The 20,956-nt window shown below is 45.5% G+C and overlaps 1 protein-coding gene across 2 annotated transcripts in view; it reads right to left on the reverse strand.

Annotated features, from left to right (window-relative positions):
- Window positions 1-20,956, reverse strand: part of DRP2 (dystrophin related protein 2) — a 48,561-nt gene that overhangs the window by 16,931 nt on the left and 10,674 nt on the right. Inside the window, exons 2-12 of one of the 2 annotated variants that reach the window (XM_066357491.1) lie at window positions 17,944-18,120; window positions 13,074-13,234; window positions 11,413-11,569; window positions 9,413-9,533; window positions 6,060-6,328; window positions 5,524-5,670; window positions 4,986-5,064; window positions 3,172-3,232; window positions 2,798-2,859; window positions 1,326-1,400; window positions 200-401 (exon numbers count right to left, since the gene is read on the reverse strand). In XM_066357491.1, coding sequence (XP_066213588.1) covers window positions 200-401; window positions 1,326-1,400; window positions 2,798-2,859; window positions 3,172-3,232; window positions 4,986-5,064; window positions 5,524-5,670; window positions 6,060-6,328; window positions 9,413-9,533; window positions 11,413-11,569; window positions 13,074-13,234; window positions 17,944-18,060 — 1,451 coding nt within the window. In that variant the 5' untranslated portion in view covers window positions 18,061-18,120. Of the gene's footprint in view, window positions 1-199; window positions 402-1,325; window positions 1,401-2,797; window positions 2,860-3,171; window positions 3,233-4,985; window positions 5,065-5,523; window positions 5,671-6,059; window positions 6,329-9,412; window positions 9,534-11,412; window positions 11,570-13,073; window positions 13,235-14,268; window positions 14,387-17,943; window positions 18,121-20,956 lie in introns of those variants that run through there. The other variant, XM_066357492.1, reaches the window with a different exon arrangement.

Raw genomic sequence — 20,956 nt, forward strand, 5'->3', positions numbered from 1 at the left:
GAACATGAATATATGTAAAAGGTTAACATCTTGGCAGTTACTGCCCTCACAGAGTTGACCTTAGCAGAACTCTGTGCTAACCATGCTCCATACTGAGTCGGGTCCAAGTCCACCATGGCAGCAATCTCTTCCCACCAGGCCCACTCCAGATGTCCCACTGTATTTCATTCTGGAAGCTTCCAGAGCTGCAAGCCTTTACCTATCAAAAACATTGAGGAGCCAGTTGAGGCTCATGTCTACACAGAGCGGCACATTGACCAGGATGCCTCTTTCTTCCTCCAGCCGTTCATATAAGGCAGTCAGACAGTGAATGACCTCCACCACGTCCATCACATGCTCACTAGCCTGAAGGTCATGCTCATTAAAGATCTCCAGGGCTGTGGTTAAAGTTACCAGGTCCACTGGAAAAAAAAAAGAAAGGGAAAAAATATAGCCCAAAACAAGAACCTCAAAGGCTAGGCAAGGAGATAAGGCCACCAGCTTCTCCAAAATTGACTCAATCTCCAGAAAAACCATTTGTAAATATGATACAAGCTTCCTCTTTACCAAGACACTCATTCCAAGGGAGAGGAAGGCAGCAAAAAGCTCCCTAAATTAACCCAAAATGTTTCTATACCCATATGTTCTTTGACATCAATTTCAAGAAGATGGTGGGATGTGAATAAACTCACCCTCTTTGTTGGACATATCTCATTTAAAATTTTTATACATATTTCAACTGCAAATATGTTTGTCCATGGACTTTGTTCTGAGAATCTAGCCACCATTTGTGAAGGCTCAGGTGTGCCTGGGTAATTGTGACATACCTACTTCAGGAGGACTCTCTAATTACCCCAATTTTGGAAGCAGCCTAGACAGTCATATCAGCAATATTGAATAAACAGTGTCTCTGAGAAAGGCCAGAAGGCACATTATATCTGCAGCTATATTGTCCCCTAACCACTGGCATATGTTTCAGCGGATCTGCTGCTTCATCCAATAACCCCAAGATGGCAAAAGAACACAAGCCTCTCGTGGCTCCAAACTATGAGCTAGGATACTTCCTGCCATAAAGCAGTTGCTTGATCCATGTTGGGTAGGAAAGAAGGGAGAAGGAAGAGGATAGCTGTGGGTTTATTTGGAAACAAGTCTGGGTCTTGGGACGAATGGAAGGGCCCTGGAAAAAGCCGGTGTGCACAGCCAGTATATCCACCAGCCTTTGGAGGGTTCCCACCAAGCCAATCAACAACCCCAGCCAAGGTGGGATGAAAATGGGAATGAATTGACAGATGAGAAACGTAAGGAGTGGGGGGAAGGCCATAAGGGAAGTGTGATGGGAGACTTACAGCGCAGTGCCTTCTGGACTCTGCGTAGCTTCATGGCAGTTCGGTAGGCTGAGAACTTAATGTTGTTCAGATCAGCTGCAAAGAATGGAAAGAGACCCACTTAGATCAGGGGATTACAAATTAAAACCACAAGATACCATTATATACTCACCAGCTTATAAAAAATATAATAGTCTGACAATAGCAAGTGTCATCAAAGGTGTGGATGAATCACTATGTAACTGCTGGTGGAAGTGTTCACCTTGGAACACAACATGGTATTATCTCATAAAATTAAACATTCAGGTATCCTACAACACAGCCAGTTATATATTCAGATCAGTTTTTCAAATGTCTTTTTGACAAAGACACATAATGAGAAATTCATTTTACATCATGGTCCAAAATATATATACTTATGTGAACATGTATAAATAACTGTTCAAACATTTCAGGAAATAATGCCTTATTAGATTTGATAAAGTAAAAACAAAATAATATCAAACATGACTTGCTAAATAAAGATTTGTTGTGCTCTCTTTCATGTTTTCTAGTCTGTTTCAATTTTTATAATGCTTGTTAAATGCTTAAACAATGTTAGACCTGTAATCTGAAAAAACATGAACAGGTGCACCAGAAGACATTAACAAGAGCTCTGCAGTAGCACTGTTCTTATTAACTCCAAACTGGAAACACTCAAATGTCTATCAACAGTAGACTGGATGAAGAAACTGGTATATACAACAAATGAAGCACTCTGCAGCAGTTAAAATAAATGAATTAAATTCACATACATCAACATGGATAAAATTTGCAGCCACACGGTGAGTCTCTGTTAGTAGCCCAAGATAAGGCACGCGAGAATCACATTCATTACTTCCTGGACAGTGTCTTTCAAAGCACATCTGGTTCATATCTATAAGCATAATCCCCTAATGTGATAATAGAATGGTCCAGGGGGAATGTAGAGCCTCCATGTGAGGGAGGTTCAGATGGAAACTGAGAGGAGGCAGCTGGAGGAAAAACAAGGCACTCACTTTCATGCCCACCTGCTTATCAAATGGGAGTCCCTTCTGTTCTTATAGAACAAAGGCAGCTGAATCCCCACCCTCTATGGCAGTGGTCCCCAACCCCCGGGCTGCGGACCAGTACCGGTCCATGGGTCATTTGGTACCGGTCTACAGAGAAAGAATAAATAACTTACATTATTTCCGTTTTATTTATATTTAAGTCTGAACGATGTTTTATTTTAAAAAAATGACCAGATGCCCTCTGTTACATCCGTCTAAGACTCACATTTGACACTTGTCTCGTAAGTTCTACAATTATATTTAAAAATACCACAGTTTTTACGCCAGTCGCATAATTTTATTTTGTGTATTTATCTGTCCCACCCTAAAGGCCGGTCCATGAAAATATTTTCTGACATTAAACTGGTCCGTGGCCCAAAAAAGGTTGGGGACCACTGCTCTATGGGAACCTCGCATTCTTACCCAGGGTTTGGTATAACTCGGTCATCTTGGGATGGTCCCAGCATGTGGTCTGAGCCTGGTGGCTACAAACAAAAGCATCAATATCACAAGCATCCACAGCACCCATCACCGCCCTCACACATGCGCACACCACTCAGTGACAGGTTGGATGCAGGAGCTGCAGGATCCAGGGGTGAACCCTGAGGTCCGGAAGCACAAGGGTTCCCCTTTACCCTAGTAGAATCTTGAGCTCTTGAGATGAGTAGGAGGAAGAACTGGGTTGGATGAAGGAATCCCAACAGATAAGGAGTGACAGGGACAGACAGAAAAAAAGACAGGCCAGGGAGGGGTGAGGGCAGGTGACGGACCCGCTTCTGATTCAGACGGTCACTCACTTGATGTAGTAGGGAACTTTATTGGGTGAAATTGCTCTTTCCCAGGGAACCTGGACAGAGGCTGGTAAAGGAGAAGAGAAAGAAGATGGCCATCAATGCTCTTTAGGCCCCTAGGGACTCCCCTGTTCTGTCCTCCCAAGAAGATGTCAAGCCCCAAAGGGGAAATCTGCCTCATTGCCAGCTCTTAACAGCTGCTAAGGTGGAGGGAAAAAAAACTAATGAACACATTTCTCTCTTTGATCTTAAAGCAAAAACGGGAGAACAGGTTGTGATTGATATCCTCACATGCCAGAGATGTGGCAAGAGCATGACAGGACTATCTGACCTTGCCCACCCTGACTATCTTCTCCCTAACCAGGCTGGCATTTCTACCCATTCAGCTATAGGTAGCTGGAGTGCTTCTGTGGATAAGAAGTAGAACCTACATTCTTCTTGGGGCTCAATGGCCTTCCCCAGGAAGACCAAGCTACGCAGTCCTGTGGGACAGTGGGGAATGGTAATGCCTATTTCTCTTTGAAGCTGAGGAACTCTATAAAAGATATCCCTCTCTGCTCCAGGAATTTATCTTCTAGATGTTCCAGGAGAGGTTCAGTCACCTGGGCAACCTCCTCATGGCTATTTCCCTAAGTACAAGAGCCCTCTGCAGGTATAATATCTGCGATTATAATAGTAATAGTTCTAACCGCCATTAACATTTACTGAGCTCCTACAATGTGCCAGATACTCTTCTAAATGCTTTGTGTACATATCTAATGTCCAGATTTGTATATTGCCACTATCTCCACTGCTACCACCATGAGCTGAGTCACCACAATCCTTCACCTGGGTTATTGCAGTACACTTCCTAACAGGTCTTCCTGTTCCCCTTCTCAACTTCAACACTGACTCTGTTGAAACATCATTCAACTCATATCATCTTTCTGCTCAAACCCCTCCAAAGGTTTTGCATTCCATTCAGAATAAAATACTAAGTTCTTACCCTAATCTACAAGGCCCTCTGTACTCTGGCCTCTTCCTAACACTCTGATGCCACACTCTCTACACTCTCTACCCTCTTTGCTCCGTTCTACACCAGCCTCTTTGCTGGACATTAGGCAAGCCCTGCCTTAAGGTCCTGGAAGTTGCTGTTCCCTTTCCCTGAAATGCTCTTCCCACAGATATCCCCCTGGCTCATACCCTTACCTCCTGAGGTTTCTTCTCCATTGCCATGTTCTCAGTGAGACCTTTCCCGACCACTCCATTCAGAATTTCAATGCCTCCCCCACTCAAGTCCATCACTTCCTAGTCATGCCTTAGCTGCTTTACTTTTTCCAGGCACTTGTCACCAACTTGTCTCATATACTTTTTACTTATTTGTTTATGGTCTGGTTTCCCTCCCTAGAATTTAAGTTCTAAAAGTGTAGAAACTTCTCTCTGTTTTGTTCACTGATATAGCCCCAGTGCCTAGAAGAGTACCTGGCCCACAGTAGGCCCTCAATAAATATTGTTGAAAAAATAGTCATTTAATTCCCATAACCTTGTGAACCAGGTAATATTTTTACTTCTTTTTATATATGGGAAAACTGAGGTTCAGAAAGGTTAAGCTATTTTTTTTCAAGCTTTCTCAGCTATAAAGTCAAAGAGCTATGACTCAGACCTAGATCTCTCTGATTTGAGAGCTTATCTTTTAAACTACTATACTACACGGCTTTATCGTTATTGCATTGGGAATGCCAAGGTATACTGGGTTCCACTAGGTCCCCAAGGGACAAGAGTAGACTCTCTTGGAAAGTGGCTAAGGCTCTGCTAAGTGAAGTCCAGTTTGTCTCACGTACAGGAGAGGAAGTGTTGTGACCCAGGCCCAAAGTCCCTGTGGGCGTCCTGGAGCTGCTTAAGCCTCTCACCAACTGACACCTAGGGAAAGAATAAGTAGTAAGTCAGTCAGTGTGGGAATTCATTCCAGATATTTAGTGTGGGATTTTCATGCACCTCTAGGAATCTTTGAGAATACCCTTATAGGCTGGTTCTTTTGCAGTTCCAGTTCCTTCCACCATCACCCAACTGCTAGTCCTCCCACAGCACTCCCAGGGGCCAGAGACAAGCATCCCGAATTTCAGGACACAGTCATTCTTTATCTGTCCCTGTATAACCTAAGCGTCCATATTTAGACAGGTCCCTTTCAGATCTTCATTTCAAGCACTCCCTGTAGCTTAGAGGTTGAGAAGCCTGTTCTCTGTCCCCAAATTCTCTACTATTCTTCTCCTATGCAGGTCCCATTTCAATGCTCCTTCACTTCCTTTGGGCCTAGAGAAGCTTGCCCCATACCTAATTATATTGAAGTTCTTCCCCATGGATCATTCTATTCTTCTGTACCTGTAGCTGTTTCCACCGGATGTTGATCTGCTCCAGGGCCCGGGAATTCTCCATTGACAAGTGCACATCAGAAATGGCGAGTTGATGGGCCAGATCATTCACCAACTTCACTCCATCTTTCATGGGGGAGAATTCTTCTTTGAGTAGCTGTAGCACCAGGACCCAAGTCCCACAATGGACAGAGAGTGTGAAAGAGAAACCATTAGTCATTCACCTCAAATTCTTCTTCACTCAGAGATTTTGTTTCAGAAGCAAAACATAGGTGTTTGTCTATTAGGGTAACAGGACTAAGATGTGGGTGACCACTGTCCTTGTCCTCCTTCTTTCTTACTCTCAGAAAACACCAAAGAAAGAGAAGACAGTAGAAAGACAGAGGAGATTCCAGCTAAACTAGCCCCCAAATCCAGCACATAAAATGGTAGGCTTGGTTGCAGTCCTGGTCAACAATGGACTCTCAAGAGCAGTAAACTTGTCAGGGTCTGGGACATGTGTCAGGTATCAGAGTGGACTGTAGCCAGGTAAGGAAGCCCGCATACCTTAAGAGCTTGGATGTGGTCAGGGAGTGAATCAATGAAGAGATCCCCAATGGGCTCCCAAGTAGCTCGAACACCCTCAGCCTGGGTCAGAGTAGTGCTTAATTCCTCCATGGCCTCTTGGATCTCCAATAGCTGCTCCAGAGTGCGCTCAATGTGGCGGTGCTGGTCCACACAGCGGGCTATCAGCTTCTCCCATAGTTCACTGGCTACAGTCGCCTGTTTCCACACAAAGCGGCTAAGATTCTGGATCCGCTGTCTGGGAGAGGTATCTGCAAGGATAGGTAGGAAGTCAGGTCCGACCAACCAGGAAGGGTAAGCACAAGGGAAAGACAGACAAAGACAGCCTTTTGTAAGATGTACATGGGTGTGCATGCACGTGTGTGCATTTTTGCCTATGTTTACACAAATGCATATCTGTATAAATATACAAATGTGTATTTACACAAATACATATTTTCCTGTGGTTGAGCTTCTTTTGTACATTCAGTTTTTTAAAAAAAAATTAAACTTTTTATTTTGAGATCATTATAGATGTAAATGCAGTTGTAAGAAATAATACAAAGATCTCATGCTCCTTTTACCCAGTTTCCACAAATGGTAACATCTTGAATAGCTTTACTATATTATCACAGCCAGGATATCAACATTGATGCAATCTATCAATTATGTTCAGAGTTCCCCAGTTTTGCTCATACTTTTTTGTCTGTGTACTTGCATTTAGTTCAATGCAATTTTATCACATGTGTAGGTTCTTGGATTCACTACCATAGTCAAGAGATTATGTTGTTGATTTCCATCTCTTTTATCATGAAGCTTTCCTTACGTTTTTTTTTGTTTGTTTTTTTTTTGTTTTTTGTTTTGTATTTTTCTGAAGCTGGAAATGGGGAGAGACAGTCAGACAGACTCCCGCATGTGCCCGACCGGGATCCACCTGGCACGCCCACCAGGGGGCTACGCTCTGCCCACCAGGGGGCGATGCTCTGCCCCTCCGGGGCGTCGCTCTGTTGCGACCAGAGCCACTCTAGCGCCTGGGGCAGAGGCCAAGGAGCCATCTCCATGCCTGGGCCATCTTTGCTCCAATGGAGCCTCGGCTGTGGGAGGGGAAGAGAGAGACAGAGAGGAAGGAGAGGGGGAGGGGTGGAGAAGCAGATGGGCGCTTCTCCTGTGTGCCCTGGCTGGGAATCAAACCCGGGACTTCTGCACGCCAGGCTGACGTTCTACCACTGAGCCAACCGGCCAGGGCCTGTTTTTTTTTTCTTTTAAAAGAATATTGGTTAGAGTTATTCTATTTTTAAAATTTCTATATTTAATTTTATTTTTTTTTAATATTTTATTCAGCCTGACCAGGCGGTGGCGCAGTGGATGGAGCATCAGACTGGGATGCAGAAGACCCAGGTTTGAGACCCGGAGGTCGCCAGCTTGAGCACGGGCTCATCTGGTTTGAGCAAAAAGCTCACTAGCTTGAGCCCAAGCTCGCTGGCTCAAGCAAGGGGTTATTCGGTCTGCTGAAGGCCCACGGTCAAGGCACATATGAGAAAGCAATCAATGAACAACTAAGGTGTCACAATGAAAAACTGATAATTGATGCTTCTCATCTCTCTCCGTTCCTGTCTGTCTGTCCCTATCTATCCCTCTCTCTGACTCTCTGTCCCTGTAAAAAAAAAAAATTATTCATTGCCTGACCTGTGTTGGCACAGTGGATAAAGTGTCCACCTGGAATGCTGAGGTCGCCGGTTTGAAACCTTGCACTTGTCTGGTCAAGGCACATATGGAGTTGATGCTACCTGCTCTCTCCCCCTTTCTCTCTCTCTCTCTCTCTCTCTCTCTCTCTCTCACTTTCACTCTATATCCTCTCTAAAATGAATAAATAAAAATAAAAAAGTAAAAAATTTTTATTCATTAATTTTAGAAAAAGGATAGAGAGAGAGAAAGAGGGGACAAGGAACAGGAAGCATCAATTCATAGTAGTTTTTTCTCATACGTGCCTTGACTAGGCAAGCCTGGAGTTTTGAACCAGTGATCTCAGCATTCCAGGTCAATGCTTAAAAGGCTGTATCACCACAAGTCAGGCTCCTTATGTTCTTTAAAATGAGCAAGGTAAATAGTGAGTAAAATATATTAAGAGGCATAGTGAGGCAAATCATCCAGAGTCCTATTCACATGACCCTGGAATGTGGTTTTGCATTAGTGTTTGCTGCCCACTTCCATTCAAAGAACAGATGCATTTCATGAAGGCCCAACCCAGGAAAGGTCAGTGTAACTTGCTCAGTTTTTCCATCTAGGCACCTAACCTGTAGGTTTCCTCTTCCTTCTCAATCCTCCTCTCAGAATTCAGAGCCCTAAAACTCCAGGCTTATTGGAACTGTTCTTCTCTCTCTGGAGCTTGTCCTATCTGAAGCCTATTGAGCAGTAAATTCAGTAATAGCCTCCCGCTGAGGAGCTCAAAGTAAATAAGAGGGTCAATGGCATTGACAAAGGACTCAACTAAAGAGGGGTCCTTCCTCCTGACCTGTGGTGGTGCAGTGGATAAAGTGTTGATGTGGAATGCTGAGGTCACCGGTTCAAGGCCTTGGGCTTGCCCGGTGAAGGTGCATACAAGAAGCAACTATGAGTTGCTGTTTCCTATTCCTTCTCCCCGTTCTCTCTCTTTCTACTCTCTCTAATCTGAATAAATAAAAAAAATATATATATATATAAAAAGAATGGTCCTTCCAGGCTATTCATAGCCAATTTCAGAGAATTAGAAGATTCCTCTGGAAAAGAGGGCTTGCTAGGCAACCTCTCAAACCTAATCACCATGAATACCAGCTGCCTTATATGTATCTAGACCTAGAGTTGCCCACTCTATTGAGAGAAGGGACTATAAGTCACTAGGGTCAGTATCAAAAAGCCATTATCAATTTTCTTCTCCAAAGTCATCACCTAACTTTTCAGATTTTAAAAGTTTTTTGTTTTGTTTTGTTTTTACTTGCTGTTGACTAGAGCACTGTCATATGTCTCTCTATGTTGGGAAAAAGAAGAATGTTTTAGAAGGATATACTACTACTTCAATTCACTGAGTCAGTTCAATACATTTGAGTCTTGTGTTTTTCCTTATTCATGCTTCATTAGAAGGCCACACATGATACTCCAGAGCCCCATACGTCTTTGGGCCACACACTGGTGTACCTTGCTCCAGGCTCCATTCTCTTTGCTTTTTCTTGCAGTATGAATCTTTCTCTTCCCCAACTTTGGACTCCTAGAAGAAAACTATCTTTCTAGATAATAGCTGAGAAAATGAGTTTGGAGAAGGCAGGAAGCTGTTTTGTGGTTCATAGTTCAAGAAGAAAGTGGAAGAGAGGAAGACCACCTACCTTTGCTCTCCAAATGGGATTCTTCTAATTCCTCAAATGGATGCTGGGACAGGAAGGCCTGAGCTGACTCCAGCACAGAGTAGATATAGTGGCCTCGAGACTTGACATCTTCCATAAAAGCCTGTGAAGTTTAGCAACAAAGTCAACAGGAGGGAAAGTATTTCGATTGCTTTACATTTCATCCTACAATTGACAATCTTTTTTCTTCCTCAGTGTAACTTGACCCTTTGGCATTATCCCACCCTCCACTCCCAGTAGCTTAACCACTATTTTGTCTTGTGATACCAATGATTAGCTTTTCCATTTTTAAAATTTATCTAAATGAAATCATATAGTATATCTTCTTTTTATACCTGTTTTTTTCAGTTAACATACTGTCTTTAAAATTCATCCATGCTGTGGCACACAATTAAAGTTTTATTTTCTTGCTGTATTGTATTCCATTCTGTATGCATTTTAAATTGAGATATAATTGGCATATAATATTATGCAAGTTTAAGGTATATGATATACTCATTTGATACATTTGTATCGCAATATCGTGCCATTGTAACATTAGCTAACATCTCTGTCATGTCATATAATGATAATTTCTTCCCATGCACTTATTTTTATTTTTAAGAAGTCTCTGTTATTTTATGACTATAGAAGTAATATATGTCACAGAAATCTTAGGAATTTTTGAAAAGAATAAAAAATTAAAAAGAACTCTAATTTAATCACCTAGAGTTGTTATACATTGTGAATATTTTTATATAGCTCCTTCTTATATTTTCACGTCTGTATACATGTACAAATATCTATATAGATTCTTATACAATTGAGATCCACTTGTACATGATTTGTACCCTGTATGTTTTCACTTAATGTTATGTTCATTCTTCATTAGAAAGTAGAAGAGGATTACCTGACCAAGTGGTAGCACAGTGGATAAAGTGTCAGACTGGGACAAGGAGGACCCAGGTTTGAAACCCTGAGGTCACCGACTTCAGTGTGGGCTCACCAGCTTGAGTGTGGGGTCAATGAGTTGAGCATGAGATCATAGACATGACCCCATGGTCGCTGGCTTGAGCCGAAAGGTTGCTGGCTTGAAGCCCAAGGTTGCTGGCTTGAACCCAAGGTTGCTGGCTTGAACTCAAGGTCGCTGGCTTGAGCAAAGAGTCACTCACTCTACTGCAGCCCCCCCAGTCAAGGCACATATGAGAAATAAATCAATGAACAACTAAGGAGACTAAGGAGCCGCAAAGAAGAATTGATTGATGCTTTTCATCTCTCTTCTTCCTGTCTGTCCTTATTTGTCCTTCTCTCTGTCTCTCTGTCTTTCTGTCTCTGTCTCTGTCTCTCTCTTTCTCTCTCTCTGTCACAATAAAAAAAATCAGAACAGGATTTTTTTTCCCCCTCTGTATTTTTCGGAAGCCGGAAACGGGGAGAGACAGTCAGACAGACCCCAGCATGCGCCCGACCGGGATCCACCTGGCACGCCCACCAGGGGCGACGCTCTGCCCACCAGGGGGCGATACTCTGCCACTCCGGGGCGTCGCTCTGCCGTGACCAGAGCCACTCTAGCGCCTGGACAGAGGCCAAGGAGCCATCCCCAGCACCCCGGCCATCTTTGCTCCAATGGAGCCTTGGCTGCGGGAGGGGAAGAGAGAGACAGAGAGGAAGGAGGGGGGTGGAGAAGCAAATGGGCACCTCTCCTATGTGCCCTGGCCGGGAATCGAACCCCGGTCCCCCGCATGCCAGGCCGACGCTCTACCACTGAGCCAACCAGCCAGGGCCAGAACAGGATTTTAAGGAAGGCCAATATTTGATGAAAGAAATAAAGAGAAAACATTTGACTTTCTCTTTGGAGTGCTACCCACAGATGTCTAAGACTGCAAGCTGTTTCTTGTTACTTTAAGTGTCTAACCAGAGACTGGGTGTCTTTCTGTCAGGGTATTGAGAAGAGAACCCTTTCCAACTAAGAGGCACACACCATGGCCTCCATGACTCTAACCTACCACATGTGTCTCCTTCTCCTGTTGCACCAGGGCCACATCCCCTTGTAGGGGCAGCTGAGCTGACAATTCCTCATCTTTTTGGCTGAGCCAGTCAATGATCTCTTGGAGAGGGAGCTGAAGCTTTCCACTGTGGTCTGAGAAGGCTTCTAGGCGAGCGCTGCACACAATGGGAAGGAACAGTGATTTTCAGTCTTTTTTTTTTTTCAGTGGCAAAACATTTTCCCCCCAAACAAGCATTTATGTGGACCGTTAATACATAAAACAGATTAAAGTGGAATTACTCTGGTTAGGAGTTCCAGAGCCCTCCCTCTTACCCACCCACAGAGCTCAGTGCTAAAACCAATGGTAGAAGCATGGATGGGGAGGTATCTCAAACTTAAGTGGTTTAACATGTCACTTTATGGATTTCAGTTACTTCAGTCACATAACCAGCATCAGGCTGGGAAGGGTAGAACACTGAGCAAAGCTGTTAGACGTAACAGCTGTCTTCTTGCCCTAGAGGAACTCAAGTCATGCCAAACCGCTCCCCTCTCAGAGCCTTCTATCTGCGCATGAGAGGATGCAGTAAGTGGGAAGGTCGAATCAAGGGACTGAGTACGGGCACTCACGTGTGCAAGGATGCATAGAAATATAAAAGGTTCAGGGGTCCCAAAGAATGATAGCAACATATGCTAAAGGTTTAACATATGGCATATGAAAAATGTGTGCTGTATAATCATCTCTGTCTGCCTCCCCCCACAAATGAACCATGATCTGAGATGTAAGTGGTAGGAAGCTGGCAGCCAGCCTAGGCTGTGTGCAGCCATTGAACCCATTCCCCTTAGCTGACAATAATAAGCCTTTTACCTAAATTTTTGCAACCACAAATTCTCAGAGCAACTTTATTTGGTAGGCACTACTATTGCACAGAGAGGTTAAATAATTTACCCAAGGTTGCACAGTCAAGTCACTGATAATGTTATGATCTGGACTTAGGTATATCTGACTCCAGAGCCTGCATTTTTTTCAACTTCTTCACACTGCCTCATCCCCAGCAGAGCACCAGAAACTATGAATTTGGGTTTTGATGATAGGCAGTGCTATGGGATAGGAATACACACAGGGGTAGGGAGGAACAACTGACAGAGAAATTGCTTTTCAGTTCCTACTGATTTGCCCTTAGTCTGGGGAGTACTAGTTGGGTTAATAACCAATGGGTGGGAATAGAGAGAGATGAAAGGATGGGGAAAAGACCAGATGAGATCAATTAAGATGGAAAACAGTTATGAGAAGAGCAGGAGGAAGGAGTAATGTATATCAGTGCTTTTCAGTTTAGTAAGCATTTTCAGATCTTATTTGAATCCTCATGACAACACTGTGAGGTAGTTACGGCAGGTACTATTCTTCTACCCATTTTTTTCCCTTAAAAACAATACAAACAAGTAGAAACTAAAATTCAGATAACGCAAACCACTTATCCAAGGTGACACAGCTACTTAAACGTGAGGTTCACATCCAAGTCTCCAGACCCAGGGTTTTCTCCCCAGTGCCAGAGAAGGAAAGGGAGGAGAAAGGGGATGGTGAAGCTGATGAGAGGCTGACACAAGCTGCATCAGCAAAAGGAGCTCAACACTGTCCCAGCGAGGTCCCCAGAGCCCCTGTTCATAGGGGTCAGGCCTTACCGGAGGTTGTGAGACTTCTTCTTGATTTCATTCCAACACAGATTCATGGCTGGTGGTTCCAGGGCTCCAGCACCAATAGACCCGTTGAGCAGCTTTGGGCTTAGGCAGAAAACCCCAGCACCATCCTGAGGAGGTGCAGGGGTGGTGGCAGCAGCTCTAACCTGGACAGAAACACAGACATCCTGTAATCCCTGGAGTGTGCCACACCCTGGTCTGCAGGAGGACAACGGGGGGGGGGGGTAGGTGTGAACAAGGGAACAGAAAGGCGTGTTCGGGGGTGAGATAAAGGAAGACTCGGTGGCTCTGTTTATTGCAAGGTCCACTCCTGGTATAGGTCAGTCACATACGACTGCTGACTATATCAGTTTTACTCTGATATTGTAAATTCTGCCAGGACTACTGCCCCGATGTGACCCAAGAAGTCCTTGCATTAGGTAAGAGCTTCTTAGAACTGCCCAAATACTGGCAACCACAGCATTCAAGGTGAGCTGTAGGCTTCTATTTCAGAGTCCCATGATTTATCGAACTTCTGAAAAAGAAAGCTCAGGGCTGCCCTTCTCCCTCTTCCCTACCTTCATTTCCTACCCCAGTCAGGAAGCCTGGAAATCACTCCAAAGAGCACTGTTTCTCTTCCCTGGATTGAGAAAGGGCTAAAGCCACATTTTGGATCCTGATCTCCAAACGACTCTGACCAGAATTGGCAGATCAGAAGACCAGCCATAAAGCCTACCAAAATCTCTTCTTGGGCACTCAAGCTCAGAGCCTGAGGAGTAATGTGGGGATTGGTGGAATGGGGTTGTGCCAAATAGCCCTAAGTAGTTAGCTATCTCCACCACAATGCCAGGGGTGCCCAGCCAGGGGCGCAGTTGAGGGTGGTGCAAGGAAGAGTGTGGAGAAGCAAATCTCAACTGATCCTCTCCACCCCCACCTGGGGAAACCCACCGCCTGCCTGGCCACCTGCTTGCCTTCTGTGGAAAGAACATGGTCCTGTTGGTGGCCACCCCCACCCCACTGTCTGGTCTCACCTCCCACCCCAAGACTTCTTCCCCACACAAGACTCTCCAAGCAATTTAGAAAACCAGTCATTCCATTAAAACCAGTTTGCAGCCACATACTAAAAGGGAAATGAGGGAGCAGCAAGGTCCTGGGGCAAAACTCTCAACTCGCACCCTGTGCCCCCGTGGGCCGACAATACCTGTGCTGCCTGGGGGCTCTGTCGCAGGACTGGGCAGCTCCATGATTCCCCTCAGCACGAGTCCAGGCCCCGTGCCTGGTGAGGTACAGGCAGAGTTCTGACAGGCTCTGAGCGGGCTCCCTCAGGGAGGGCAGGCAGAGCCGTGCCAGGCTAGGAGGCGGGAGCCATCGCCCTGTTTGTTTCCTGACCCCCCAAGAATCTGAAGAGGGTGGCTATGTCAGGGCTCAGCTGGTGAATCAGAGCTTTGTCCCTGGGAATTCCGGCCTGCTCCCAACTGGGCCTGCCACACCGGGGCCAGGAGGGCCCTCCCAGGCTGGCAAGGGTGGTAGGAGTGGGACTGGGCATTCCATGGTGCTGAGGAGGGGCACGCAGACGAAAGCCTCGGCTGATTCATTTTCCCTTGCTGTGGAAGACACAAAAGACTCGTTCTGCTTGCAGACCCACCCTCTCCTGAGGTGGAAGAAAGGATCAGACCATTTGGGTCACAAACCTCTCTGATAAGCCATTTCCCGAAGGCCTAGCAGGAGGATGGGCTTGGCAATAAGCCTTATCTTTGAGTAAATGTCTTCAGAGGCAGTAAGAGTAAGGAATGTGTGTGGCACACCCGGGACAGAGCCATGGGATAGCAGAATCAGGTTTTTGGGCATCGGAACATTCATCTGAGCCCACTGTGAAAAAACAACACGGAGGCGGGGGACCCTGCCTTGCCTTTGTGAGGCAGAGAGGAATGGAGAGAAAGTCATATCCTCTAAGACCTCTCAACGCACTCTGAGGTGAGAGGGAAATGAATGATCAATCAACATCCCCTTGGACCTTGGCAGGAGAAGGAGAGGGCCAAACTGAACTCAGTAGCTCTCTGCAGGGAGCCAGTTTGTTCCAGAGAGGCACCTGTGCCCTGTGCTGTCTTGGGCTACGGGTTTAAGGGACAGAGTCCCTTCTGCAAGTAGCCACTCTCCTTCTCCCGAGACTTGCCTGGGGAAAGGTTAACATTCCCGAGCAGGGCCCCCACTCCTCAGCACTAAGGGCAATGCTTCGTTTTTACCAAAAAAGGTTCTGTTCCCATCCTCCTTTATCTCCCACAGAGTCTTCTGGGCTTTTCACAGTCCCACATTGTTTCCATGCTGAAGCCCACCTACAGGAATAGTTGGATCAGCTGCCTGACCCTTTCTGGGGGTCTGGGTTGGAGTCATTGGGGCAGATGGGGGATGGCAAGGGATGGCAGGCCAAGAACGGGGAGTGGATCTAGCTCCAGATCACAGCTTTTCTTATGTTGGGATAATTGGGCTCAGGCCAGTCTTGCCGATTCGCCTTGACTGGGAATGCCCCAGAGTTAGAAATGGCCCTTGTGCCCCAGCCACAATCAACTTCTCCTGGCTCTGCAGGAAGCACCCACAATGAGCTGGCTGCACCCGTGTTAGCCTTTCCTTCCCTCTAGCCTTCTTCTTAGTTTCCTAATCCTCCATTTGGCTCCTTACTATGTTCCTTCACCCTCTTCTCCTCTCCCAGTTCCCCCTCACACTCACAAGTCTACCTAGCAGAGTTAGGAAAACAAAAAAGCAAATAATGAATAGTAATTGTTTTTTTTTCTCTTATCAGTGGCCTACTTTTGGTCTTCTACATTTGGCCAAGATGTTTACTTCTCAGCCTCACTCTCCACAGAACGCTCTCTTCATTTCTTGAAACTTTAAGCCAAAGTATGGGCTCTAGGGAAGGAAGAGAAATAACTGGATAGTGGCAGAGGAGAAGGGTTGGTCTCACCATTCTCAATCACAAAATGAAGCCCTCATTCTGTGCCTCAGGTCCCTGTGCCTAGGCCATGAGGCTTGAAGAGGGCAGGCAATGAGTAGAGCAAGCCTTTTGAAAGGGCCCAGGGTTCTCAGTCCCTTGACCTTATGAAAGTCCCACTCTGGGAAAGAAGTTGGTGCACTGAAGGATTTTTAAGTTGACACTGGTATTAAGAACATATTAGCCTGACCAGGCGGTGGCGCAGTGGATAGATCGTCGGACTGGGATGCAGAGGACCCAGGTTGGAGACCCCGAGGTCGCCAGATTGAGCGTGGGCTCATCTGGTTTGAGCAAAAAGCCCACCAGCTTGAACCCAAGGTCGCTGGCTCCAGCAAGGGGTTACTTGGTCTGCTGAAGGCCCGCGGTCAAGGCACATATGAGAAAGCAATCAATGAACAACTAAGGTGTTGCAACGCACAATGAAAAACTAATGATTGATGGTTCTCATCTCTCTCCGTTCCTATCTGTCTGTCCCTGTCTATCCCTCTCTCTCTCTGAAAAAAAAAAAAAAAAGAGCATATTAGATGCAGCCCTTTCTCTGTAGCTAGATATGGAGATAATAGCTCAGGAGAATCTGGATCTTATGCCTCTCTGGACCATGACTCCCCCTTCCTGTTCTCCCCCAAAATGGTCTAACCGGCACTCACATTCTCCATCCACACCACCTACCTCCCTCCCTTCCTCCTTTCTGTATATTCATCTGCTGTCTGCACCCCCAGCAGTGACTCAGTATAGCAGCCTACCTGTGAGAAACTAGAAGACATCATACTTTGTCACATTCCCATGGCCTGTGGACCCCCGAACACTGTAGGGCAAGCAAAAATATTTCTATGCTTCCCTCTTGTCCGCTCAACTTTCCTGTGGGCCTCCCTGGCTTCCCTCTCAGGGTTGCTGCCTCTCACACATCGTCTGCTTACCTGCCAACATACATGGGCAGGCACACATAGTACCACAACTATACTCCTAGGGGAAGGGAGAGAGAGGAGAGGCAAGTATGAGACTCTAAATCTTCCTTTGTTACTCTTTGTTAAATCTTCTTTGTGACTCAGGCAATTCTCAGTGGGGCTGAGCAGAGCTTCAAGTAACACTAGGGACTTCAGATAAGAAAATGGAAGAAGTCCTGGCAGGTTGGCTCAGCGGTAGAGCGTCGGCCTGGCGTGCAGGGGACCCGGGTTCGATTCCCGGCCAGGGCACATAGGAGAAGCGCCCATTTGCTTCTCCAACCCCCCCCCTCCTTCCTCTCTGTCTCTCTCTTCCCCTCCCGCAGCCAAGGCTCCATTGGAGCAAAGATGGCCCGGGCGTTGGGGATGGCTCCTTGGCCTCTGCCCCAGGCGCTAGAGTGGCTCTGGTCGCGGCAGAGCGATGCCCCGGAGGGGCAGAGCATCGCCCCCTGGTGGGCAGAGCGTCGCCCCCTGGTGGGCGTGCCAGGTGGATCCCGGTTGGGCACATGCGGGAGTCTGTCTGACTGTCTCTCCCCGTTTCCAGCTTCAAAAAGAAAAAAAAAAAAAGAAAATGGAAGAAGAGAGAACATTCTTCAGGTGCAGAATATAAGGTATGCCACAGAGCAGTAAAGGCAAAGAAAGGTCCTGCTTTGTCCTAAGCCATGCCCTGTAGGAATACCCTCTTCTGGAACCCTCTTAGGAGGTTAATAGGGAACCAGCTCCCTCAGTCATGGCGGGCCCTTTGGCTTGCCCAGCCCAATATACTTTCTTGCCCCATGTCTCCCATAAAAGATCTCAAGAGTGACCAGAAACAGACCAGAAGGAGGCCTTGTGCTATCCAAGGGGTTTCATATGTACTGAGAGTGCCCCTGAGCCTTAAGAAACATGGACACACAGATCCTGTCTGCACTTTTTCTCCTCGGGTCTTTTTTTGCTGTTGATCTCTTACCGGAAACTGGGGGCAGGTGCTTCGAAGGCTGCTGCTGAGATGGAACTGGTCAGCTGCCCGCCACTCATGACATCGTGGGAAGGTGTAAGGACATCCCTGCATGACCATAGATTGCATCAGAACCAAGGCTCATGTGGGGTGAGGATAGGCAGTGCACCAACTGTTGAGCATAAGCTCCTGGAAGAGTAACAAAGGAAGATTTAGAGTCAAGACCTAGAAAAATGCCTGACCTGTGGTGGCGCAGTGGATAAAGCGTCGACCTGGAAATGCTGAGGTCGCCGGTTCGAAACCCTGGGCTTGCCTGGTCAAGGTACATATGGGAGTTGATGCTTCCAGCTCCTCCCCCCTTCTCTCTCTCTGTCTCTCTCTCTCATCTCTCTCTCTCCTCTCTAAAAAAAAAAGAAAAAAAAAAGACCTAGAAAAGGCCTATGAATCCAGCACATACCCAGAGGTGCCACCATACTTAGGTAAATAAGTATTCAAAGTTTACTGGCCTAACTAAATTTTCCCAGATAACCATGTACCATAGAAGACTTTAGTTATTAATCAAGGGAGTATTTGTTGTCTATCTATTATGTTTTGTGCTAGAAACACCAAGATCATTTATTGTCTGAGATCTCACAGCCTAGGGATGGGGGTGAGGGAGGGAGGCAGTTATGTAAGCTGATAATCGTAATAAACTGCTTATGTGGCAAATGCTATAATTAAAGATAGACCAGAGGGTAGGGGAGCATAGAGTGGAAAACAACTAACTTTACCCAAGAGCATGCAAAGATTTCAGAGAGACTGCATTTGAGGTAAGTCTTTAAAATATATTTTTATTTAACTTATTGGGATGACACTGGTTAATAAAAGTATATAGTTTTCAGGTGTGCGATTCTATATCATCTGTATATTGTACTGTGTGTTCATTACCCCAAGTCAAATCTCCTTCTGTCACTACTTACCCCTCTGTACCCCCTCTTACCTGCCCTCATGTCCCTTTCCCTCTGGTAATCACCATACTCTTGTCTGTGTCTATGAGGTATTTTTTTTACTTAATCCCTTCATCTTTTTCACCCAGCTCCCCACCCTCTCCCCTCTGACAGCTGTCAGTCTCTTCTCTGTATCTATGAGTCTGTTTCTATTTTTGTTTGTTTGTTTATACTAGATTCCACAAAGAACTAAAATCATATGGTATATATATATTTCTCTGACTGGATTATTCACGTAGCATAATACCCCCCAGGGCCATCCATGAGGTGAGTCTTAAAGGATAAGTAGATGCTTGCCTTTGCAGAGAAGGGGAGAAAGGGAGAGGGACATTCCCAGAAGAGGGATCCACCTGTACAAATGTGGATGTCACAAAAAAATTTTAGTGTGTTCAAAGAACAATAAGTTCAGTGTGGCTAAAGTTTAAGAGGCACAGAGATGAAAAATGCATGGAGCCTGCCCCCTGAGTTCACATATAGAGAGATGTGAACTTTCCTGTGGGCCTCCCTGGCTTCCCTCACATGAGGCAAACCAGGCCATAAAGTGTTACATGCATTAGAAATATTGATGGGATGGAGTGAAGGGATAGATGAGGTGAGTTCTACCTGGTCAGGTCAGGAACAGTGTCTCTAGAGGAAATATACTTGCAGTGAGTCATGAAATAGAAATTGGATTGCCATTAAACAGAGGAGATAAAACAAAAAAAGAACATTCCAAACAGCATGAAAATAAAATGTATGATGTGACCAGAATACAAGGTAGGTGCTTTGTAGGAAGTAGCAGATGAAGTTGGAAAATGAGGTTGTGGCCAGATTGGGTCATGTCTTGAATCACAAGCAGAGTATTCTGAGTATTCTGGACTTTGTCTTGCAGACAACATGGAGGCACTGAAGACTTTAAGCCAGGGAATGACATAAGCATATTTGCATTTTATTTTTATTTATTTATTTATTCATTTTAGAGAAGAGAGACAGAGAGAAAGAGAGAGAGAGAGAGAGAGAGAGAAGGGAGGAGGAGCAGGAAGCATCAACTCCGATATGTGCCTTGACCAGGCAAGCCCAGGGTTTTGAAATGGTGACTTCAGTGTTCCAGGTAGACGCTTGATCCACTGCGCCACCACAGGTCAGGCCGAGCATATTTGCATTTTAGAACAAGCCCTCTGGCTGCCTTGTGAAACGATACTCCCAGATAAGCTGTTATAATAAGCAGGCAGTTGTGGTGAGGATGGAGCAGAGAGCATGGCTTTGAGACACACTGAAGAGGTAAAAGACACTGGACTCCATGATCAATTGAATGTAAAATGAAGGGTGATGGGAGTGAAGGACTCAAAGGTTTCTAATTTGATTGCTAGGTGGATAATGTCACCAACAGTAAGAGAGAGAAGGCAAATTTTGTGTGGTAGGGGTGAGGGCAGTGTTCCATAAGCTATACATGAGACACATGTTAGGAACTAAGCTTAGAAAACGAAGACATGAGTAAAAAAGTTAGATGTTTAAACCAATTGACAGCTTAGTGAATGTACAGCATTGTGATGGGAATGGATAGCCAATATAAACCTTGCGAACGATAAAAGCAACGTATTTTAGTGCTGGGCAAAGACAGGCAAGCCCTGATCCAAAGGGCAGGAAATGAGCATCTTTAATTCCTGATGCTGATGATTAAATAACCACCATTTTTACTCTCTATTTAAATGGTACCCAACATTTTAGTTGTAAGGAAATGTCCCTTCTTAAGATTTGAAAAAATATATCACTTCACCCACTCATAATAGTAGCTGTACTTTTAGAACATACAATTAAGAAAAACACTTATCCATTTAAAGGTATTTATTTATTTTATTTTTTTTTATTTTTTTGTATTTTTCTGAAGCTGGAAACGGGAGACAGTCAGACAGACTCCCGCATGCGCCCAACCAGGATCCACCCGGCATGCCCACCAGGGGGCGACACTGCCTACCAGGGGGCGATGCTCTGCCCATCTGGGGTGTCGCTCTGTTGTGACCAGGGCCACTTTAGTGCCTGGGGCAGAGGCCAAGGAGCTA

This window comes from Saccopteryx leptura, chromosome X, assembly GCF_036850995.1.
Source record: "Saccopteryx leptura isolate mSacLep1 chromosome X, mSacLep1_pri_phased_curated, whole genome shotgun sequence".
Classification (NCBI taxonomy): Eukaryota; Metazoa; Chordata; class Mammalia; order Chiroptera; family Emballonuridae; genus Saccopteryx; species Saccopteryx leptura.